At 44.0% G+C, this 25,474-nt stretch overlaps 2 protein-coding genes across 5 annotated transcripts in view; one reads left to right on the forward strand and one right to left on the reverse strand.

Moving 5' to 3' along the window:
• The first annotated feature begins 2,445 nt into the window (after positions 1-2,445).
• Positions 2,446-10,312, forward strand: lgi1a (leucine-rich, glioma inactivated 1a). Its single transcript, XM_077011487.1, has 8 exons — positions 2,446-3,012; positions 3,257-3,328; positions 3,761-3,832; positions 3,969-4,040; positions 5,774-5,845; positions 5,943-6,112; positions 6,482-6,646; positions 7,070-10,312. Exons 1-8 carry the CDS (start codon positions 2,825-2,827, stop codon positions 7,885-7,887), a joined length of 1,629 nt encoding a protein of 542 aa, XP_076867602.1. The 5' UTR covers positions 2,446-2,824; the 3' UTR covers positions 7,888-10,312.
• A 306-nt stretch (positions 10,313-10,618) lies between these two features.
• LOC143518723 (serine/threonine-protein kinase MARK1-like) overlaps positions 10,619-25,474 on the reverse strand; it is a 41,186-nt gene continuing 26,330 nt past the window's right edge. For 2 of the 4 annotated variants that reach the window (XM_077011466.1, XM_077011449.1), the window contains exons 4-18: positions 22,935-22,983; positions 22,660-22,725; positions 22,293-22,363; positions 21,323-21,379; positions 20,519-20,755; positions 20,191-20,310; positions 19,999-20,098; positions 19,263-19,375; positions 18,065-18,242; positions 17,417-17,598; positions 16,986-17,074; positions 15,952-16,107; positions 15,186-15,437; positions 13,909-13,953; positions 10,619-13,135 (exon numbers count right to left, since the gene is read on the reverse strand). In XM_077011466.1, coding sequence (XP_076867581.1) covers positions 12,793-13,135; positions 13,909-13,953; positions 15,186-15,437; positions 15,952-16,107; positions 16,986-17,074; positions 17,417-17,598; positions 18,065-18,242; positions 19,263-19,375; positions 19,999-20,098; positions 20,191-20,310; positions 20,519-20,755; positions 21,323-21,379; positions 22,293-22,363; positions 22,660-22,725; positions 22,935-22,983 — 2,058 coding nt within the window. In that variant the 3' untranslated portion in view covers positions 10,619-12,792. The remainder of the gene's footprint in view (positions 13,136-13,908; positions 13,954-15,185; positions 15,438-15,951; positions 16,108-16,985; positions 17,075-17,416; positions 17,599-18,064; positions 18,243-19,262; positions 19,376-19,998; positions 20,099-20,190; positions 20,311-20,518; positions 20,756-21,322; positions 21,380-22,292; positions 22,364-22,659; positions 22,726-22,934; positions 22,984-25,474) is intronic. The other 2 variants (XM_077011460.1, XM_077011474.1) reach the window with 2 other exon arrangements.

Here is a 25,474-nt window from a genome sequence, read left to right on the forward strand (position 1 = left end):
AAGTTTAAAAATACACTGTTCACACCCACAGTCAATCCGGACCATATATGGAATGTCTAAAAACAAAGTTTCTCTGATGTCGTGAGATGAAACACAACCTTTAGCATTTTACCCTCAGTCACTTGCAATTTCAATGCAGTTATAGGGTATGTTTCAGCTTTGAGAGCTTTTTGACTTGAGGCATACAACAGAAGACAACCAATCAGAACAAAGCTCAATCATCTTTCATCCACCTTAAAGGCACATTAACATAAACAGACTGTTATTCTAAGGAATAAAGAGGGTGGAAAATATTTGAATAAAAAGGAATGATAATGATGTAAGTGGACATCAAGGAAAAACATGTTTAAAGCTAATAAATGAGCCCTAACAACACCATAAATGAGCAGTTTGTCAAATCACAGGCATTGTGAGAGCACAGACTTTCTTTTCGGGTGTGGCGTGCAGGTATTTTACTTCACTAATGTCCCAAAAACTGTGACAGAAATTAGCAGTAAACAAACCGCAAAAGGTTTGTTTAAGTCACTCAGAATGGAAGAGGTCTCAGAATGGAAGAGAGGAGTGTCTTTGTTTTTGTTAAAGCCATTGCTCTCTTTCTATCCACCCAAAAACTGTTCTCTTCAATTCTTCATTCTTCTTTCATTTGTTTCTGTCACTCCACCTTTCCTCTCTTTTTCTCCTAATGTCCTCAGGTGTTGGATCTTTGTCATGTTATTTCTCCAGAAACCCTTTACAGCACTGTGCAATTCTGACTATTTGTCCATGTTTCACTTCAGAACACTGCACATACTCTCTGGAATCCTCGTCGTAGCTTATTATGCCTGCTGGTTGCTGTTTATAAGGGGCACTTGGAGTTGTGATTCCTAAACTGGAGGAGTGGCTCCAACAGATCCCAGGAATGACAACATCGACTTCAGTCCAGAAGAGCGCCGTCCTGGGAACGGCAAAAATACTGCACCACACCCTCAAACTCCCATGGCCCCTGGCAGAAGGCTCGAATGTGAGAACAAAAAATATGACCACCCACTGGAGGGGTAAGACAGGAATACATAGGAGGGAAAGTGAGGGAGTATACTTGGTCTTACGTTTGTTGAGAATTTATCAAAATGTTGTTGACAGGAAACAAGGAAGAATTTCCTTAACTATCTCATGACCTCATCAATGACGATGGAAGTGAATTCCAAGACAAATATAACAAAATTAGTTATGGGTCATATAACAGTTGTAGTTCCAATAACCCATTCAAGCTGCTAATGATAAATTAGAACATTGTTTTGCACTGGTATGAACATTTTTGACATATCTGCCTTTAATAATCTTTCAACAAAATAGGATATAATTGGCTTTAATGTTTGAACTTTTAGTAACAGAAAGTCACTCCAGTATTATCCACAGTATAGTTAGTGCCCCTAGAACACAAAAGAATTCCTTAAAAATGACTGCTTTGAAGGCACAAGCCAAATGAGTGTATAACCAAAGAAAGCTCGCCGCCTACAGGAGAGAGCGGAGATGACATCTCTTCCTTATTATGAAAATAAATGCGCTATTGTCAGCGTAGGAAACAAAGATGTTACTTTGTAAATGGCCAATGAAGAATCTCAGGAAAACTCCCCTTGCCCTTTACATTATCGCGTGGTCTCCAGTCTGTACTCTGCATGACAAGTTTTACCAGAACTGTCTACGGGACCAGAGTAAATAAAATGGATCAATCTGAAGCCTGACCTTTCTTCCCGCACGAGCACACTAGCAGTGCATCAAATTCAAATGAGCCTTCAGCCTAAAAAAACTCCCCTACTCTGACCACAATTCAGTTTACATTTGTATTTGGATTATTGCAAAGTATGATGTGGAACATTTTAAAATTGATAGTCACTAAACAATGTAAATATGCCACTAAACACTGCTGGAAAACAGACCCCCAGACCCAAAAGAAAGCAGATTAAAATCCTATCCTGAGCACATTTTAGTCTAATAAACATTTTAACCAATTTCTTTATTTTCACCCATTTGATTTAATGACGATATTTTAATTTACGACAAAAAGTAATTCTGGAATCAAAAGTGTTTAACCAACCTAAAACACTTGTTTCCGGTGAGCTATCAAGTATTACATAAGTCAAAATGTTGCAGGCACAGTTCGAAAGGGTACTATAATCCCTTCTAAAAACCAAAACTGCATCAAATGTGCCTTTTTTCTAAGCTTTTGACGTAAGCCAATTCATTATTTTGTAGCACCTGTCAAAATCAATGTGGCCCAACCCAGTGGCAATGAAAATAGATTATCATAAACTAATCGTGAGCCACGCTTAACATTATAATTTGCAAATTAATCAACGAGAAATTCATTTATTCACTTCACAATAGAGCTACGCCACTTTATGTCCTACTGTTATTTTCCTACGCACCGACCCTCCTAACCACTGATGGGAAATAATTATTAAATTCAAGGCGTGGTTAGAAACCCGCTGCGTTTTAATATCCAACTGGTGTATCCACCTGTCTCATGACCAGACTGTACGATTTCTCGCCAACTGGAATATTACCATGTAGTAATATGCTATAGGATAATAATTGTGTGTTCGCCGCCCGCGAGAAGATTCCTCCTTCTGCAGCAGCAGACTCGACAGAAGACCCGTGACGCGCTCGCGGGATTCGTTCCTTTGCCCACCGTACCAGGGGCTCCTCAACCACATCTCAGCAAAGAGGGGAAAAAACTATACGCGCTTTGGCACCACGGGATAAATTGGCTCTTATTTTCAGAGAAACTCTGTTTCATGCTCAGGAATATTCGACACACGGGTCGGAACCGGGCTGACTCAAAAGGATGGGATGTGCAAAGGGGGTCGTCAGAAGATTTACTGCCTTTCTTTGGTTCGCCTTTCTTCTGTTTCTGGTCGAGAGTAAGAAACGGCAAACTCGGTGCCACGAGACTTGTACATGCACCAAAGATAACGCCTTATGTGCAAACACCGGATCGATTCCTCGAATCTTTCCACGTGATGTCATTTCATTGTAAGTGCATTAGGGAGATAACTGTATCTGTAGCTCAACAAGCAAAGGTTATGCGAGCAGAATGTTACGTATGCACCACTTGCTGCATTCCTGTTTATAATGACTTTTCTTCTAAGAATAACGCCACGTTTTTAATGACTTATTCTGTAGTAGTCACTGTATAAAGTCGATGTGCATACATATATTGCATTAGGTCATTATACATGCATGAATGAAATTAATTTACTGTTCTTTTGCTTTAAAGATCATTCGTGAAGTCCGGCTTCAGCGAAATCCCCAAGGAGGGTTTCAGTCACATACCGGCACTACACCTCCTGTAAGATTCGGATAATATGATCCTAACCGTCAGCTAGGATAAGGCTGTTGCTACTAAGTAGCCTTATGATCGCCATGTTTTCATATTAACCACTAAGCCCTCATGAGAGCGTAAAACGCACGATCGTGTCTTTAAGCACCGATTTAGACAATTGTTTATTAGGAGGTCCTGTACGAAAACCTAGCTTAAATAACGTGGTGCGAAAGCTCTAGTCGTGACACTATGTAAAACGTGTCTGCTCGCCTGTAACATGCCGCAGTTATTCTTGCTACTTTTAAAACACGGGCCATGGCAACCAATTGTGCGTGTGTGCCGTCCCATTTGTAAAAACTAATCGATAATAAAAAAAAAACACTGGCCTTCTAGCCTTACAAATATGTAGGCCACTTGCCATGTCAAATCACTAATTTTTTTGCTTGTCGTTTTTATTAGTCTTTTTACAGCCAATATGTTTGATTCCATAAATGAGGACGCTTTCCTTGGTCTTCCGCATTTGGAATACCTGTGAGTCTCTGTCGCACACCACATCACTATGGTTTCCGTGTGGTCAATAGACTTAGAAAGAATCCCCTTTAAAGAAGACTAAAACCCAGGGGACACAAACTTACTTACTGCCTAATAATTTTTTTTCCTTTTACAGATTTATTGAAAATAATCAAATCAAGTCAATATCACCTTTTGCCTTCAGAGGTCTCAAGTCCCTAATACACTTGTGAGTACTGCACATTGTGCATTATGTATATTACACACTAACTGCAGGCTCTCTTTGCTTTTATTAGATGTTTCTGTTATTTAAGGTATTCAGCAGCTCGTGCAGCTATTTTTATCAAGAGCCTAGAATTAAACCTGACTGAACAGAGGGTGATCAAGGCCACCTTCATCACATTTTTCCCACCCTTGCAATAAGAGAGAACCTTAGCAGATGTTTCATGTTATTCTCCAATCCATGTAATCCATGAAGCATTACACAACCCCAGGTTTTCTACCCCTGCCTTCAAAACAAGGGCTGCTGAAGGAGACACTGACTGCAGGTTAGAGGACAACCATATGACTGGGCAGCCGAGGGAACCCAACTGGTCATAGTTTATGTTCCCCGGTTTATCTGGGCTGGTTTTCCCAAAAGAAAGTGGCCAAATTTTGAATATGGTTTTGAAACCTCTAGTAGTTAAGATAGCACTGTTCAAATTCCAAGCTTACAACTGTGAAGTTTTTTGTGTTGAGTATTCATCGGTTCACGAGATAAATGAACCGACCTGGTAAATGGCCCACCTGGAGCTGAAGGGTACTTCATGCCTGTCGTGTTCACAGGCCGTCTTGGAGTGACTGTGGTGATGTCAGTGGATCAGAAAATCTGGCTGTGGTTATTACAAGCCCTACAGGCAGTGCGAGCAAACTTCACACTCTCAGTGTCTGATTCATATGAGGTGTGGAACAACCACAGAAAATTGGCAAATAGAGAGGAAAAGCATTAAAGCCTAAAGGATAACCCGCCTACATAAAGTCAGGTAGGGTGGATTTTGCACTATGGCCTTCATACTAACAAGAGCTTAACACAAAACTCAACACCAGACCCTGGAGCAGAGCGCTAGGAAACATCTACCTCCTCCAGCTGGACGGAGTCACTCTGTGTGATTCCAAATTAGCATTAGCATGTGATCGCATTGCATCATTTCTGCAGTTTTGTCTAAGTGGCTAGAAATAAGAGGAGCAAAAATGCAGCATTTCTTCTCTCTCCCCCCCCCTCCCCCTCACCGAGCGCTTGTAAATGATCTGCTGTCATCTGCCTCCCAGTCTCATCAGGTCATGAGACGTAGTACATGGGTTTTTATGAAACGACCACCCTCCTTCTGGCTCGCCTTACGATGTGGCCCGAGTCTTTCCCAGCACACAACTGACAGCTATGCTCAGCAGTCTGATTTAGCAGAGAATGCTATGGTCATGGTCTGTACACATGTTTGTAATTTTCATCATGGTGATGGTCAAATAATTATTCCATGGAAATGAGGCTAGGGACCTTGAGCTCAACTCCGCTCTTTGTTTATAATTGTAAAATCGCTTAGATGCCAAAAGCATCATTAATGGACACCCATGACAACCATTATATAGGGGAGTAATCAAACTGCCATATTAATGGTTAAGTGAGGTAGGTTTCTCTTTTTCCCATCGGTGCCAGAGTTTATAATGAAGGGAGATTACAAAAGGTATCCGTGTACCTGACCACCTGTCCTGCTGAAATAGAGAAGATTCTTGTGGTGGAGCAGACTTTTCATTTACAAAGTCCACCATCTACAAAGTGAGAGCTGAACCACCAAAAGACAGCTAGATTTACCAGCCTTGCAAATTATTTTCATTAGCAACTCTTGATAAAGTTTTAAAAAATGCCAAAAACTAAAAAGAGCTTTGTCTTCCACTGAATAGCATTTCCCTCCTTCTGCCTCATTATAGAAGCCTCGCCTATAACAACTTGGAGACCCTACCGAAAGAGCTTTTTAAAGGAATGGAAGCATTGACAAAAGTGTAGGTATTATTATGAAACATACATTTGACTAATATGGTGGGTGTAACAAAACGAGGATTGAGGATAAAACCATGATTACTACTGTGTGTTGTCCAGGGACTTGCGTGGAAATCTTTTCACCTGTGACTGTAAACTGAAGTGGCTGGTGGACTGGATTTACCATACAAATGCAACGGTAGACCAGATATTTTGCAACAGCCCTACTCCATATCAAGGAAAGAAAATCAATGACCTCACACCACAGTCATTTGATTGTATAACAACAGGTCAGTACTTACTTTTAGCAGATGCTAAATATGTATGCTATGATAGCGTTCTTCTCCAAGTCTGGAAAATCAGAAAGGGTATGGAGAGTGTAATTTAAAACCAGTCCTTCCAGACTTCAGAAATCAGAAAATGGTAGGGAAAAAGTATTGAAATTGAAAGAGAACTCAATGTGCCAAGATTTCAATATTCTAAGTTATAGCCTTACTAGTCTCACCAATACATTCATGTTTTAATAACCTGCCCATACAATGTAATGTTTTAACAATGTAGAAACAACTGGACATATCTAGAATGTTTTTCAGGAGAAAAGGGAAATGGCTTTGCATGATGGAGAAACACCATCACAATATTAAGCTCTTCTCTTACAGATTTTTCATTGCTGAAGTCTCTAGATTTCCAGTCCATTTCCGTGGAAACATTCCCCTTCGGTGGGGACCAGTATGTGGTGTTTGCCCAGCCATTCATTGGGAGATGTAGTTTTATGGAATGGGACCACGTTCAGATGGAATTTCGTAATTACGATAATATAACAAGTAAGTGTTCAACAGTCTCATCTATACTTCCCAACTAAGGTCCGGGACAGCCACAATCCACCACCAATCGGTCATTATCCTGTTCAAACTTAGCAGGTGTGGTCAAGCAGGAAAATTCAACTGTGCTGGACAATCTTCCTTCAGCACTAAAACACCCATTGTTGATTTGGTTATTATTATATATTAAATATAGATATAGAGTGCTGATTTTAAGTGACATTAGGCCTGCACTGGCTTGTGTTGTTTATTATTCTACAGTCTGTATCTCACTTTCTATATCTATTATTAATTAAATTCTACCATACAAAAACTGCCAGTATATTTTGTATCTGTAGTAGGAACATTTGACAACAAATTATAATGAACAATATAGAATTTGTGTTTAAAATTAAGCACATGGCTTAGCAATTCTTTCCCCAATAGGCATCTCCACGGTCATCTGCAAACCTCTGGTGATTGACAACCAACTGTTCGTCATCGTAGCACAGCTGTTTGGTGGGTCGCATATCTACAAGAGGGACATCTCCGCCAACAAGTTCATCAAAATCCAGGACATAGACATCCTAAAAATCCGCAAGCCCAACGACGTGGAGACATTTCGAGTGGACGGCGAGTCGTTCTTCGTCATCGCCGACAGCTCCAAGGCAGGCTCCACCACAGTCTACAAGTGGAACGGCAACGGCTTCTACTCCCACCAGTCCCTCCACCCGTGGTATCGCGACACGGACGTGGAGTACCTGGAGATCTCCGGCAAGCCGCACCTCATCTTGTCCAGCAGCTCCCAGCGGCCGGTTGTCTACCAGTGGAACAAGAGCTCCAAGCAGTTCGAGCGCCGCACAGACATCCCCGAGATGGAGGACGTGTACGCCGTCAAGCACTTCAAGGTCGGCAGCGAGCTGTACGTCTGCCTGACCCGCTTCATTGGCGACTCCAAGGTCATGCGGTGGGACGGGAGCATGTTCGAGGAGGTGCAGACCGTGCCGTCACGAGGCTCCATGGTCTTCCAGCCGTTCGCTGTGGAGAGCTGGCAGTATGCAATCCTGGGCAGCGATTACTCCTTCACGCAGGTTTACCGCTGGGATGCCAAGAAAGGCCAGTTTGTTCACTTCCAGGAGCTGAACATCCAGGCCCCGAGAGCGTTCTCGCTGGTTTCCATCGACAGCCGGGAGTTCCTACTCGCTTCCAGTTTTAAGGGACAGACTCGGATATACGAACACTTGATCCTTGACTTGAGTGACTGATTGATTTGTGGTACTGATAAGGAGTTGATGATGCAGCTTGTGGAAGGAGGACTTGTGTAGCAGAATTCATGCATGACGATGCCTTTAAGTAGGTGTAGCCATCAGGACGTCTACCATTGCTTATAATGTCCATGTCGTTAAGCCACGCTCTAACACTTAACTCAGTGCGCTTTCTTCACTAGAAGTTTCTGTAATTGCAGAATTTGATTATTGTAAATAGAGCTAAATATACATTTTATTCTATTTATTAACCTGTTTGAAATGAGTAAATCTGCCAAATTAAATGTTTACAGATTTTTCCATCTATTCATTTGTAAACTAACTGAATATGTATTACGGTTTTGTAAGAAGTGGGCCCTGATAGTGGAATTTGATATGAAAACATTTTGGAATACACATTTTTATTGATGTTGGTTTGTATGATCTGTAAACCTAGAACAGCGCAACTAATGACACGGCATTTTTCTTAACGTGATTATGTAATCGTTAAAGTGATTCCGACTCGTTTTCATTGAGTAGTCCATGATTATTGAAATCCTTCGACTGGACCAACACTCCTTTGCCACATGTGTATGCAAATTCATCATGCCTGCATTGTCTAGAAGCCAAAGTCAAGACTGAAGCCATGGTTTTAACTTTGAATAAAAAACATAAATCATACTATTAAAATCATAATTTTCAAACTGCCATACTTTGTTTTACTACTACAGGTTACAGCATTACTGCATTTGGCTGCCACTATAAATCATATTCATATCAATATTGACATATCAATATTAATGGCATTTTAATATTTAACACAGCCATGACTCCATGTAGTTTGTGCTAGAAATAACATTTTTTAGGTGGGAATTACATCTGCATAAACAATCTAGTGCTTCCCTGTGAATTCACATTTGCATTGCCTTCGCATGGCATTTCATATGTTTAATGAGGAATTTTAGTTTTGAAAATAGGTAGATATGCAACTATTTTATATACAGGATTTTATGATGATAATCAGCTGAACGTTTATCGCTCATGAATACGTAAGTAGAATAGTCACTTAAACTCTATGAGGTTTTTCTATCTTACTTGTTCACATACATGATAAAAGTTTTGCCCAATGTCTATAGGGTCCACATATAAACAGAACTGCGAACTGGGTTGGTGGTTACTTAAGTTTAGTTAGTTTGTCTTTCTCTGTTCTTCAACTCAGGGTGATTTGTGGCCACTTCTTAGACTGTGAATGAAATCTAGCAGTTTTGTTCTGTTGAGCTGTGATGTTTGGATGACTGACTGCCCCTAAAGATGCTCACCAGTTCGGTAACTATTTTGTGATAAGAGAGAGCTCTAGAGGACAACTAGGAACTGCTAGTGACTTATACTGGGTAAAATAAATGTGTAAATGGTTGAAAATGAAGCTGAAATAGTTTTGAAAAATGATACATTTTGAAAACGATGATCCTAACCTTCAACCCTAGCAAATAATTCTCATCCTGACATGTAATCTGTTATGGTGGATGGCGTCTGTGAACAACTTTGGTTGGAAGGCTGCTGGCTTCTGTTTCACAGCAATTCCACGATTAGGGTCATGACCCACATTACCATCGGCAACAGCTGTGGAATGGGAATCCCCCATCTCCTGGGTAACACGTTGTCATGCATTACTGGATGGGCTATGCAAGACTGTAGTGACATGGTTTCTGCTTTTCCCTTGCTTTTGTTTTCTTTGTGAACCCCCCCCAAAGTCAGATTTATATTTCCAGACACACACACCGGAAAAACAGTTTTTGCAGCATAACATGTAATATGCGGAGCAGACAACATTTCACATACATACCGAAACTATAAATAGGAAAAAGATGTCAAGAAAATGTACACGGGTTTTAAAATGTAATATCCACGTGACAAGGCTCTACTTTTTAACACAGAACTCCAGAGCAGTGACCAGCACCCGACTGTACATAAACTCAGCATGTAAATATCTTCAGGAACGGACACTATCGCATTATCACATTTCATTCAAGTAAGTTTAATATTGTTCACCAGAGATCCTGAACAGAGGCTTGGAACAACAGTGGTAGACACAAGAATATCAGAATGTACTGTTTGAATATTTCCATGAGTTTTTTTGTGACAACGTAGTGTTGTGCTTCAAGAGCATCGCAGGAGCTGCTTGGTTCTGGATGGAGCTTCCAGCCCTCAATGATCCAGTCGCATATTCTGTGTACATGTTGCGCACAGCTATTCTCACATCCATATGAGATTAATTAATAAGGGCATCACCCATTATAAAGCCCTGAACTTCATTCAGAAGCACTTGAAAAGCAGGTTTGCTATTTTCAGCTCATACCTTGGTAAACTTGCTGTTAGCCCGGTAAAAAAAAATCTACATGACACAACCTCACTGATAATTTGGTAAGAAGAAATTTACCATCCACAAGAGGCATGATCAGATGTTAAAGGCGTAGTTGTCTAGGCCATCAAAGATTCTATGTATACACACAGTACTGTCTCGTGTAATATAAATAAACAAACAGATCAAAATCAAATTAAAATGGCATGTCTTGTATTCTATTACATTTATTGATTTTGTTTACAGGTTTCCAAAGGGTGCAGATGTACTGTTGCACACGTAAAATGTGATACTGAAGCATGCTATTATTCAAAGCATGTTCTGAATAAACACGAAATGCATAAAAGCACACTTCAGTACCCTTGACTGTGTTTCCTGTTTTTGAAAGGGAGATTTATCCGGGCTTTTGAATGCTTAAATGATAGCTCAGTGGACTGTGTTTAAACCCACTGAGAAGATGCATGAATGGTAAGTTTGTCAGTAATGAAACTGCTCAGGAGTTTGTTGCTCTGCGAAATTACAAATGATGGTAAACAACAATTTAAATAAATTATGGGTTAAAAACAGCAAACCTCTCCTTTAAAAGCCCCTTGAAGGTCAGTTGTAATTTCAAACTCTTCGTTTTGTCTCTCATTCTCTCTCTCTCTCTCTCTCACTCACCATTCCTGTTATCTCTTTTCCAGGTGACAAAGACGCAGCAAAATGTTCTAATGGCTTCAGTACAAAATATCAAACAGAAATATACATGACCATGGGACAGCACACATTTGAATCATACCTTACCACAAACGTTATTCCTTTCTTCCTCTCTCGTCGTCTCAAACACAGTGAATGCCTCTAGAATACGAAGCAGCAAGCTGTAGGCGTCACGTAATGGAATAAATACAAGAAACTCAAAATATCTGCAGCACAAATCGGCAAAATAATCTGTACAATCACAATGTGGTCTAAAAAGCTACAACAAAAGATAAAAAATATATATATATATATTACACAGCGTTAACGTGGATCCAACATCCCCCCCAGTTTTTACCAGGCAATTGTGCGACAGTTCTGGAGGCATGGTACCCCTCTGCAGTACCCCTCAGCAACACAGAATGTAGTGCATTTCATTCTTGTTCTGAAGTGTGAATGGTTTATCCCACATGTTTCCCATTTCATTTTCGATGCCCCCCCCGGGGCATAATTTTATCGTGACCTTTGCAACAGTAAAAAAAAAGTTAAAATAAAAATCTTGATCTAAGTATGACGGCTTATGAGAGATTAACAGAAAATTCACAGAGCAAAGGTTAAGTTTTAACTGATGTCAGCAACAATAAGAAATAACTAAAATGGTAAAAATGTCCTCAAACATCTAACATTTTTGCTCTGCTGTACATAAATTAAAATGATCCATAGAATACCTGCAGATGGTTTATGCATAATCATATAATACAGCAAAGAGCCAATGAGAAAAAGCAGTGACAGTCTATATATTAAACTATACATGTCAGAAACATTTGTATTTTGGTAGCTCAGCCGATACAATGAAAGTCATGTAAAGCAGGTATTTAAAGGTGCAGCAAACAGTTCTCTTGGGAGAAATGGATGAAGCTGTCACCTTTTCAAATCAAGTAACAATGTCCTGAAATCGGCCAGATGTCTTTACCTCAACTGCAGTTGAGTGTACAAGCGCTTTATTTTGTTACAAGGCTTCTTCCCCCTTGCTTTCAAAAATAAAATGCAGCAAGAGAGTTCTCCACAGCTCAGCTGTTGTGATGTTTTGCTTTCGTAAGCGCAGAATGGCATTCCTGACAGGCAATAGTGCCCCCTGCAGGTGTAAATGTGCCTGGATCCTTTTGTTTTAACTTGGGCAAAAATGCTAATGTACCTAATAATCAGTGAAAACCAGTAGCTACAAATTAACATAATCATATTTGCATAATGCTAATCTGGTTGGTATTAACCTTCACTCATTTTTAGCAATGCTGGCATTTTTGATGAAAAAATTTGCCTTTATAAAGACCAGTAAAAAAATTACTGCAGCCGTGCTCACCGAGTCTCTGAATTGTCAAATATTGCAAGAGGTGTTGTTTAGTGAATTAGAGCGTAGGGTTTTCATGTTCCAATGTACTGGCATAGTGGTAGCTCTACACTTACAAAGCAGGACCCTTTACATTCTATATGATGACTGCCACTCAGAGCGCCAACACCCACCTCCCCAAATACCCCTGGGAGAGAGCCGTACTCACGTGACATGTAATTCCAGTCCAGTCCCAATAAATAAATACCACCGTCTGCCACTCAACTGGACTCTAAGATGACAGCCCCGGTGCTGTTTCTGAGAACGGAAAGTTAACGGAGCAGGTTCGGAATGGATGGCGTGTGTTCTCTTGCTGTCAGCCGCTTGGCGGTATCAGGACAGCTCCACGGTCCTGGCCCATCGAGACGTGACACTTACCGCTGCAGTCCTCGAAGCCAAACCCGCAAGAGCTGTGTCACCCCAAAAACCCCACCCCCCCCTCCAATCCCCGGTGGGCAGGAGGAGGGGGGCGCTCGCGTGCCTCCCGGGGCGCTTGTGCTCGGCCTCACAGCTGCAGCTCGTTGGCGATCTTGCAGGCGATGTTCTTGAAGGCGATGGAGGTGCCCGATATCCTCTTGAAGCGCACGCCGTTGAGCGAGAGACGGGGCAGCTTGCACACCTCCATCTCCCACTGGACCAGGCTGTCCTGACGGGCGTCGCCGTGCACGCAGAAGAGCAGGAAGCGCTCGCGCTGCTCGTAGTCGCAACCGTTAGCGTCCAGCACCTTGCGGATCTCACGCATCATGTCGCCGGGCTCCATGGACGACGTGGTCTTCATGCTCCACGTGAAGCGGAGCGAGCGCGGCTTGGAGTCTCGACTCTCCTCCCTCGCCTCCGCCAACATGCTCCTGAACGCCAGGAGGGTGAGGGTTAGTCAGCCATTTTAACCATGTTTAACCAAGTCTTTTCTCTCATTATATATTTTCTTTCTCACTTGCAGGCTGTATGAGGATCTGACTTTCATGAAGTATGGTCAATTTGACAGGTACACAATGTGAACAACATGGGGCAAAAAAGGGAGTTGTGCTTATGCCTTAAGTGTAACCGGGATAGTTTTAGGAATTCAAATCTTTATCCTAACACAAAGGTCCGCAACTCTACAGAATGTTCCGGCATTGCCGTTCACATTACTGAATGGAAACAGGCCTTCTCCCGAGTCTTTAACAAGAAACTATTGTGAAACTCACCAAAGGGGTCTACAGTAGCATTATAAGACTGGTATGAAGTTATGAACAAATACACCGGAAAGTTATTTGCTGAATATAACGCTTTAGCATTAGCATTCACCTAGCTAGTCAAGGAATACATCAACTCTTTCTGTTATTAGAGAAGAGATGTACAGGTTAAAGGGTTTACATCACCATAACAACTGACAGACCATACACTACCACTACTGTCCTGTTCATTCTGTCTATAGTTTATTGAGACTATACATTGACCAGTGCAGGAGTAACATAAATAACTGCATAACATGAGAAAAACTCATAGGTTAGCATATTTAGCGCTAACCTTTTTGGACTTTCCAGAAAATTCCTTTACAGACATCTGACTACGTTCGATGCAATAAGGATGAATACACTCAAACGCTTTGGTACTGCGCACGATGTTTGTCAAACCTCACCTTGGGGTCTCTGTCTTGCCACTGGTCTCCCCTTCACTCGGTGCCCTCAAAACCAACCAGAACATACAATTAAGCACCGTACTGGTTTCACCGACACATGCACACGGTGCTAGACAGCGCTGGAGATCCACAGGGGTCATTCAAGACCAGCGTGGCGAGTACACAGAGTATACAGAGATGTGGTGGCAGTATGGCGTGCGTTACAACAAACAAACAAACAAACAAACAAAAACAGGGCGGTGTGAAGGTTGACAGGAGGAGGAAGATCAGCCAGTTTCCCTGGCCCACCCAGGAGGACGTCCACGTGGACTGACGGGCCCCAACTAACAGTCCACTAAACGTGCAGATTGGACTTTGCGACTGCATGCCGGATAACAGGATGGTGGTGTGACGGGGGCGTACAGGGAGTGAGTGAGCCTCGGTCTGCAGGGTTTTGGTTTTTTACTACAAACGAAGAGAACAAAGGTTTAATTCAAACGGGGTTGGGCAGACGAGGAAGGGGTCGTTTCATTCTGGCTGCCTACCTCCTGGAAATCCTGAAAGAAAGAGCTCTAGAAGAGAAGGAAACATGGTCGGTAAGGGCCGTCTGCTGAATCTCTGCCCCTCTGATTATATAATGAACTACTAGTACTTGTATAATACTGAACTCCTATTACTGCTTATTCCTGATCAGATACTAATGTCCTGATTGATCAGGCACTGAACTGCATTTCTGATTAGGTCCTGAGCTCCTACATTAGGTGTACATTATTCTAAGTACATACTGTATACTAACAGCTTGTGCAACTTCCTCATGGTTCAGAATTCAGCCTGTGCGGGCAGTTTTTTAATATACATATGACCAGCTGTTCTTCAGATGTACACAGAGGAAACACAAGCTACCTCTGTTTAAAGTAGTGAAAATGGCAATCAGTGTTCATGATATAACAATGTACTTACATACTTGGAGGATAATCTAAAATTGGCTGCTAGTTTGTTCGTATAATTGTTAATGTGGCATCAGTTGCATGGCTGTGACAGCATTGTTAATTATGGAATATTAAAGGAATACTTCACTCAAAAATGCAAATAACTTTAGCAATAAAGCAATAGCGTGAAATGACCAATTGGCATTATGATAAAAAAGACTTACTTGCAAGTATGACAGCACTAGGTGGCGCCCTTTTTGTGTGAAGTATTACCTTTAGTAATGTGCAAGAGATGGAGCAGGAGTGACGGACCACACGTGTGATCATGCGGACGCACGTTTCCCTTCCCGCACGGCGGCGGCCACTGACCTGCGGGCGAACTTGGAGGTGATCTTGCTAATAATGCCGGTGGAGGTGCCCCTGCGTGCAGGCGCGAGCACGCCCGTGTCGTGCGAGAGTGTGGGCGAGGCAGGCGGCCCGTTGTAGGTGGCACTGCGGCGGTCCCGGAGCTGGGCCCCGTGGAACGTGCTACGGCTGGTGGTGCCACGCGGGAAGCGCGTGCGCTCCGGCGTGCTGATGCTGTGCGCCGACGGCGACGTAGACGGAGGTCGCGAGCCCGAGCTGGAACGCACCCAGGAGAAAAAGGGGTGGGGTGTGGGGGGTGGGGTTATGGGTGCAGTGTGGGGGGGCGGGGTTAAGGGTGGGGTGTGGGGACGGGGTTAAGGGTGTCTAAGAAGTTAGCATCGCAACTATGGCGCATTAATGCTAAACCACATCAGCAACGTAAGCTCTGAGGCCTGTATGTTTTACTGGGAACAGCCTCAGGCTGCATTTGTCTGCCACACCTACTGACCAAGCATCAGACCCATTTTCAAAGCATCACTCAAAATGAAAAATTTAAAATTATCATCAATAATTCAAATTTAAATATGTGTAACTGTCATGGCTGATGAAAGCTTCTTATCCACACAGCCTAAGACATTCAGCACCTCAAATAGCTACTCTTCTGCTGGGAAACATGTCTGTGAACGACTAACGCTCCTTCCACAGACGAGACTGAGCACAAGCAATGAGACAAGCGCGGCTCACGTACGGCAGGGGACACGTGGGCTGGGTATGCTCGGGCCTCGCTTACCTCGCCTTGTACTCGCTGTTGTCTTCGATCGGGGGCAGGGCAGTTTTGGAGGAGGAGCTGGAGGCGGACATGCACTTGACGTGTCGCGGCCTGGTGGACGACAGGGCCGTTGCCGTGGTGCTAGTGGACGCGGCGCTGCCGGAAACTTCCGTCAAGCTGGGGGTGGAGGGAGGGAACAGAGGGCCGTGAGCCGGGCGCCTGCATGCCGTGGGTGGGGCTTTAACCTCCCCTTTTTAAAAACCCTTTTTTTTTGCCATCCACATCATCACATTTTTGTGAGCAACAACTTTGCAAAAGAAAGACGAGAGAAACTGGCTTTCAAAATACATATAAACAGAACGGTTACGACACTTAAACCACGTGAGGTACATCTGAGGAGAGAACATGAGGTATTTATAAAGACTAATGAGGAAAAAACAAGAGACACCTGATTGCAATTATGGGAGACGTAGACAAGGCACATGAAGGATGGGGAGAAACATGAACAAAACACAAACAAAGAGCCCATGACGCTGGGGACCATGGAAGCAAATGACAACATAAATAGAATCCACAGGGCATTCAGTACCACTTGGACAGTGATGCCAAAAAAAAGGGACCGCTACTATTTGCTGTTAAGACATGCCTTGAAGCTAGTTATTTTTTATTTCTGTGGACTTATGAACAATAGCACCACCTAAAGATCAGAAATAAAAATACGAATTGGCAAAGATGGGCCGATCTATGGGACAGACAATCTGGCACAGTGGAATGACCACTTGATTAGACTAATTGGTTTAGACTAATATGTTTATCTTCAATTTACTAGAACGAGGTATCAAAAAACACATGGTTAGTCTTATCTGACTTGCCCTTATATGGATTTCATTTGTGTATTCTGTTCTTATCAACACTAAGTACACATTTAATAATTTAATAATTGTCAATTATTTAAACTCCTACTTTACTACAAAGTAAGAACTGAATAATTCATTGTTTGTATAGGTTGGACAGTGTTTATTATTGATGACGTGGCTGAAGGGGAGGACGCTAACCTGCTGTCTTTGCCATTGGGGACAGCCGCGTGGCGGTCAGCCGAGCGCTCACACACGTAGGTGTTCCTGCGGGCCATACCTCCGTTCGTCTGCAAGAGCGGGGGGGGTGTTAGTCTGGTCTTGTTAGCCTTAACATCAGGCCATGGGGGTCATGGGCCTGGCCACACAGGGTGTGGACACCCCCGGGGCAGGTCAAAATCAGGCATGGGAGGTCAGACAGAGAGGAGGGAGCGATATGAAAAGAGGGAAGAGTGTGAGAGAGAGAGGGAGAGAGAGAAAGAGAGAGAGAAGAGGAGAGGAGAGGGTTTAAGCGATTGCTGCTGAGTGGGGAGTACTGGGAGGCGAGGACGTGTAAGTGCTGTGTCTAGGGTGTCTGGGGCCGGCGTGCTGGCCTGCATTAGGACCGTGGCCAGACTGCGGGGGTCTCTTACTCCGGCGCCGGCGGCTGTCTTCCTCCTCTCCTGCGCGGCCAGGGGAGACGGCGGCGCGTCGGGCTTGGGGGCGGAGCCAGGCGGCTTTCGCGAGCTGTCCCATTCCTCCTTCTGCTCGCCCTCCGTGCCGCCGGCTGTAGCGCGCTTACCGTAGGCCATGGTTGGCGGGACAGGGGGACCAACTGGGACACACACACACACACGTGTACACACACACACACACACACGCGTGTACACACACACAGAGACATATGACATGTAGCCCTATGGCATACTAGATAGATAAAATAATCTTACAAAGCATTGATTGCAAAAAATATTAATCTTTTTTTCTGTTTAACAGAAAAAATAATTATTGTGATAGTCTGCAATGTTTCACCCACTTATATATATATATATATATATATAAGTGTAGAAAACTGCATGCATATTCATAGGAGAGCAGCCACACACAGAAATCTCAAAAGGGTCTCGCATATTCATTAAAAGAGATTAAATATTAAAGTAACTGAGCCAAGCAAAGCCAGGAAACATTAAAGACATTCTCTCCTCATGCTGTAAGGCAGGCAGATGGCCAGCAGAGGGCACCAAGCACACTGTGACCACACACAGAGAGCTGGAGAGGGAACTAGGACTTTGTTACTTTACTTGGCTGTATGTCATCCCCACCATGATCGCTGAACCGCCGCTGCTGCTTTTGGTTGGCTGATATGCAGCGCTGGACCTTGGAGTGAGCAGGGGATTGGCTGGCACTGCTGTTGATGTCACTGGTGGGGCGGGGCCTGGGACACAGGTTACTGTTGGACAGAGACTCGCTCCCTTCAAACTAAGAGCATGACAAAAAAAAAAAAAGAAAAGACAATCAAGCCATATTCATATTAAAGATCATTTAGATGAAGGAGCTTTGGTACATTTGTGTGGATGGTGTGGAAGGTGAGACTCCATGATCAGTGGGGTACACAGCCAGCCAATGAATAAGTGATAGGCAGTTCCAGGGTAGCACCTGGCACTGGTGCTCTTGGCAATAACTTGACACAGCATATGGAAGCTGTTAGATAACACCAGATAACTTCAGGAGGCCATGCTACAACATCTTTGCAAGAGTTCCAACAGACCTGAACATCTGTGTTTTTCTATTTATATTTTAGTCTTGCCATGCATCCCTATACACATCCGTTCATTGGTCAATGTGTCAATGTATCAATCATTGTATCAATCAATGTATCAATCATTGTATGAACAATCATTGTATGAACTGATGAATGTATTAATCAATGTATCATCAATGTAGCAATTCATCTCTCATTCTCTCTCTCTCTCTCTCTCTCTCTAGGAACAATCTGAGCTCCAACACTGCCTCAAGAACAAGAGTTTGCACAGAGTGAACTTGGCTCTCCCTGGAAATCAATAGTGTATTTCGGCGTGCGGGTGCCATCATTGTGGTGCTATGATCTCACCCAGGCTGAGGTGGAGCGTAAAAATCAGCCAGGCAGGTCTGCTGCTTATCACAGCTGTTTCAAAGGATGAAAGCTATTAAAACTGTTCTTAAGTGCTTGGTCCAAACAAAACACCTTCACGTAGTTCAATGCTAACCGACAACATTAGCGCAGCTTCCCCCCCCTTGCTAACTGGGTTAGCAATCTTTGTCTTTGGACTATGTAGTTAACATCAGTTTTTTAGTGTGCTGGCCCCTGTGATGCATGTCAGACATCTTCCTGTGCAGCTGTAAGAGAGACCTCAACAAGTAAAGCAGCAGAGAACCGAACATACAGGGTCGTAACGACCTGTGAAGATGTCATCGCTACAGTATTAACGTACGCAGTGAGATTTTGGACCCCACACTAACCTCCTGCAGTTTTCTGCCCAATAAGAGATAAGTGGCCATGACCTCATCGTACTTCTGACCCACGAGGGCCTCCGTGATCTCATCCTTGGGGAATCCCATAGTCACCATCAGCTCTGAGGAAAAATGAGCCAAAATGAGACGAGCGGACTGGAGACGCCACCATTTTAAGGTACTGGATCAGCTTCCTCTACCCTGTACCACCACCTTAATGGAATACGTCATCCGAAATGCAGGGAATTTAGAAGCATTGCTTTAAATGTGGTAAGACAAGGAGTACCAGCAGCCCCGGGGCCAGAGAAAAAGAGGAAGGCAAACCGGGGGATTACAACAGCCATGCTCATTGGAAACACACCATATGCAGTGAAACACACCATATACAGTGAAACACACCATATGCAGTGAAACACACCATATACCGTGAAACACACCATATACCGTGAAACACACCATATGCAGTGGCCTTACTGATGACAAACAAGGGTTAATACAACCTGTTGAATTCGGTGATCACACAGCACCACCAAATAAATCAATAAACTTTACAATGGCCCTGTGTTCTCACTGGCACGAATTTTCTCTTCAAATGAAACTTTTACACATTCCCAGACTTTTGAGTTCTCTTTCTTGATACACATAGATTTCACAGGAACTGCAATGTTTTAAGCGGTGCTGGAAGTCATTTTATGGGAAAGAAAGTTTGCTCTCATCAGGTCTGAGGTGTTTCAGAGATACTGACCGATCCTCTTGGTGTCGCTGAAGTCAGGCTGTGGCTCTGAATACGGCAGGAGCTCCTCCTCCTCGTGGCCCATGTTCATCCACCTGTCCCTCATGATTTGCTATAGTTGAGCAGAGCAGTCACATGGTTAAAATCTGCCGCTCGGACGTGGCAGTCAGTGCCGTGAGGAGCTTGGAGGGGGGGTGTCGCTACCTCCAGACTGCCACGCTTGACAGGGTTCAGCACCAGGAGTCTTTTGAGGAGGTTCTCACAGTCGGTGGACATGTAGAAGGGGATCCTGTACTTCCCCCGCAACACTCGCTCCCGCAGCTCCTGAAGAACAGAGGGAGGGGAGAATCTCACACACACACACACACACACACACACACACACACACACACACACACACACACACACACACACACACACACACACACACACACACACACACACACACACACACACACACACACACACACACACACACACACACACACACACACGCTCCACGTCCAAGACCGAGCCTCAGCGGACAGCTCACCTTCAGGTTCTGGCCGTCGAAGGGCAGGGAGCCGCTGACCAGCGTGTAGAGGATGACCCCCAGGCTCCACACGTCCACCTCCGGCCCGTCGTACTTCTTGCCCTGGAAGAGCTCGGGTGCGGCGTACGGCGGGCTGCCGCAGAACGTGTCCAGCTTGCTGCCCGCCGTGAACTCGTTGCTGAAGCCGAAGTCGGCGATCTTGATGTTCATGTCGGCGTCTAGCAGCAGGTTCTCCGCCTTGGTGAGAGAGGAGAGGGGATTGAGAAGGAGGGAGCTAGCTGACTCCAGAAGACATACAGAACCTAGGAAGCTCGTGCTAGCTGCGTTTGACCAAGCGTGTGTTGTAAAACAACCCAGCGGCGGATTATAGCAGCCTAGCGCCACGGAGTTACAGGTGTGATCAGGGTATCTGCACATTTTTAAATCTCAAATTCAATGACTTTTAAGACCTTTTTAATACCTCTCACAAGAAAAAATTATACTATTACTGGGGATGCAGGTGTGTTCCACATCGTTGACGGGGGGCGCTAGATTCGGTTCACATCGCGCCATCTACCATGCGGAGTATACGGCCGTTGCGGAAATGATAATATACATATCGTCGGTAAAATAAAACAGAACAACTGAGCAACACACACTTATAATAATTTAATGCCTCCCCTCATAAAATTCCAGACATTTTAAGACATTTTTAGGCCTTTAATATGGAAAACTAAATTTAAGACATTTTAAGACTTTTTAAGGACCCGCGGGTACCCTGGTGATTTCTATGCATCTCAACCTTGCACCCTAAAGTACACTCACCTTCAGATCTCTGTGTACTATTCTCTTCTGATGACAATACTGCACTGCAGATACGATCTGAAACACACATTCACAGCGACGCAAGGTGAAGGGATCCCAGATATCACAAGCAGATATCAGGCTGTTGCTGAATGTCATTTGTAGTGAAAAGAGATACAAAAGTGACGTGGTATAGGGAATACTAGTGGTCGGTTTCATTAGAGATCTTATTTTCAGCTTTTTGGTGATGCTACAATTTGATTTGTGTGTGAGGCAACAGTTAGTATTCAAAACCCGAAGTCGGGAGAATGACACCGAAAAGGTCAGTTAGCGAATGCGCACGACACAGAGATCAACTGCTCCTGTGCGCAGTACAGCAGGTGTGCAGCGTAAGAGGGTGTGAGTGTGTGTGAGGAGGTAGGGGGTGTGCCGCAGACACACACACACACACACACACACACACACACACACACACACACACACACACACACACACACTCTGCCCCAGGTCATTTGATTAACTGTCCTTATTATGGTTAATCAGGTCAACGCACTGCCCGTCAGCAGTGGGTTCACGCGTGGCCGGCCGCCTCACGTTTCCTCCGAGTCACAAGACGCAGAGCCGTCACGGTGCGGAGGAAGCGCAGAGGGCCGGTGGATGTATCTCCGTGCTGCAGGCGTGTGGCTAACGATCGACCCTGAAGGGCACGGGACAAGTGGTCCACTGAGGAACGCCAAGTGAGCCAGCTGCCTGTCCCAAAACTCTTTAAACCGGGGCGTGGTTGTGTTGCCGCCACTAGAGGTCAGTGTAGAGCGAAGAAGTCGCATCCAAAGGCCATGCTTGCTGCTGTAAGTGGATCTGCATGTTGTAGTACACACACACACACACACACACACACACACACACACACACACACACACACACACACACACCACTCCTGGCGAGATGAGAGCGTGGCGGGTGGGCTAAAGGAGCCGTGGTTGTAGTTTACCTGCCGAAACTTTGCTCTAGCTTCCTTCTCCTTCATTCTGCCATGGGCCACTAAGTAGTCAAACACCTCACCTAGAACGGAGAAGCACATTTGGCCAAAGCCAAAGCACATAGTGGCCAACGGGCCAATTACACCTTTAGTTTTCTTTTATTACATTTTAATTAAATTAATTATGCAGTTCAGTGTGTATAATGGGTAATAATCTGCAGCACCAATGGTGAATCATGACTGGAGATTCTGTATAGTCTCAATCGTCATGACTACATCTCCTCGCAAGGTTTCTAAAATAACGTAACCAATATTTCATCCCAATATTTCTAGCAACATGCTTGGCATACTTAGAATACACTGAAATCCATAAACTTACCTCCACTGGCATATTCCATTATTAGATAAAGCGTCTTGTCCGTTTCAATTACTTCAAACAACTTCACTGCAGGATTTCAGGGAGAAAGATGCATCACAAATGCATGGCAGACACCAATGAACAAAAGACAATTAAAGGCAGAAGCTTGCAATGTTAATCAAGAACTAATTCAAATTATCTGTACTGATCACCCTATACAATACCACACTAGCTCAATCAAAGCCTCTTTGTTCTCACAAAATGTGATATCTCACACACACACACGATAAACATACCTATATTTGGATGATTCAATACCTTCATTATTCGGACTTCTCTGAAGAGCTGTTGGAACAAATGAAAATTACTACTGTTGTCATTGCTGGACTGCAAGAAAAAAAAGTATTTATAAGGGGTACAATGGTGTGTGCAATGCAATTTCACTTAAATATCAAACCACGCAAAATTAGGTAACCTTCTCAATGCTGTGTTGATGCTCATTAATCTCGGTTCAACATTTAAACGCTTGACAGGCTAAAACAATCAAACTCCAATCAGAAGTACAGAACACACTTGGTTTTGAACACGTTCCTCCTCCTGACCAATAGGAACCAATAGGCAGCAGCAGAACAGGAACCCGTGACCGCGGGCACACGCTTAGCGCCCAGAGGAGCATCTTCCCCCCCGAGCACCGCTCCGCCCTCCCCGTGTGCCCAGCTCGTGTCTTCAGCCCGCGGCGTCGCCGCAACAGATGTGCGGTGCACTAACCAAAACGAGCTCGTTGCAAAAACCGAGAGGGAATTCAGCAGGAAGTGAAGGCAACGGGACAGCCGCGGGACATGCGCACAGATCTAGAACAGAAGGTCGCGCTTGTGAGCATAACGAGATTTCTGGTAGAGACCTCGTGGGAGGAGGTGCGGGCGATTCCTAGGGGATACAGACAAGGAGTACTTAGACAAATCCGGTGATCATACACTCAAAAACAAACAAACAAACAAACAAACAAAAACTGCATGGTCCAATTAGCATATGCAAATAGCCTCACCCTCAGTGGTTCCCACATGGGCTTGTGGGACCAATTTAGGCAGTGTGTGGGCGTCTCTGATCACAGATCTGACCAAATTGCCAAATTCAGGAAATAGAAATGTAATAGAAGGCAAAAAGACAGGACTCAACACCACCAATGACATCATAACCAGGTGGCCTGTGGCTCAACTCTGCAGCACAGCTGTTGCTTCTGTCTGGTACCTCGCTGAAGGAAAGTCCGGTCTCTGGGACAGCCTGTCCTCAAACTGGATGATATATATGTCATCCAATCACAGCCAAGACCAGCAGCCTTGATATAATGCATTGGATTTGATCTCAGCAGTGTCTTCTTAGGTCTACACACAAATTTTTTGGTAATGAACCTCCTGGTATGTTTTCTGTACGTTGCATTTTTGACTGCTTAGTTTTTTTGCCAGTTGTATAGTTTTCTACCAAAAGGTAATTTGATGTTAAAAGTTCCAGTTGCAAGGCAAACCATCAGATCAGCAGGGTGAATTCTGAACTCACTGAACAGCACTACACCCATCAGCAGGACTGTGCCCCTAGACATTTAGATAAAGCAACTGGAATTTCTCCGGAGCAAAAATGAAAATGTTGTTCCACTGCCCAAGTGAGTCACCCAGCCCAAACCTCAGTCAAGACCACAAATAGCCCCCAGCAGACCAAGCCTTTCAAATAAAAGATTTGCAACCATTCTTTCCCCATGAATTGCTTTAATTGTTTAAACATCTTGTTCAGCTAAATGTGTACAATGTTCTCATTTGTAAAATAATTAATAAAATCATTTGATTTATTTTTACGACTACTCTAAGAACAAAGGTACTAAAATTGCATGACAACTCTGACAATGAAAATCAGAGTGTTTCATTAAAAAAAATTACTTTTTAAACTTTTAAATCCATGGCATTACGCAGACACATTTATCCAAATAAATGACCAAGTACAACTCAAGCAATCCAGGGTTAAGGACCTTGTTCAGAGGCCCAACAATGAGTTTGACAGTGGTTGGTCTTGAACCAACAACCTCCTGATTAGCAGTCCAGCACCATAACTGCTACCCCAGTTCCACTTCTGTCATTATCCAGTTACTCACCACCCTGTAGACACGTAGAGACCACTCACTCCACTACCATAGCTCCACTCACGTAGAGACCACTCACTCCACTACCATAGCTCCACTCACGTAGAGACCACTCACTCCACTACCATAGCTCCATTCACGTAGAGACCACTCACTCCACTACCATAGCTCCACTCATGTAGAGACCACTCACTCCACTACCATAGCTCCACTCATGTAGAGACCACTCACTCCACTACCATAGCTCCATTCACGTAGAGACCACTCACTCCACTACCATAGCTCCACTCACGTAGAGACCACTCACTCCACTACCATAGCTCCACTCACGTAGAGACCACTCACTCCACTACCATAGCTCCATTCACGTAGAGACCACTCACTCCACTACCATAGCTCCACTCACGTAGAGACCACTCACTCCACTACCATAGCTCCATTCACGTAGAGACCACTCACTCCACTACCATAGCTCCACTCACGTAGAGACCACTCACTCCACTACCATAGCTCCACTCACGTAGAGACCACTCACTCCACTACCATAGCTCCATTCACGTAGAGACCACTCACTCCACTACCATAGCTCCACTCACGTAGAGACCACTCACTCCACTACCATAGCTCCATTCACGTAGAGACCACTCACTCCACTACCATAGCTCCACTCACGTAGAGACCACTCACTCCACTACCATAGCTCCACTC

Source organism: Brachyhypopomus gauderio, chromosome 1 (genome assembly GCF_052324685.1).
Source record: "Brachyhypopomus gauderio isolate BG-103 chromosome 1, BGAUD_0.2, whole genome shotgun sequence".
Classification (NCBI taxonomy): Eukaryota; Metazoa; Chordata; class Actinopteri; order Gymnotiformes; family Hypopomidae; genus Brachyhypopomus; species Brachyhypopomus gauderio.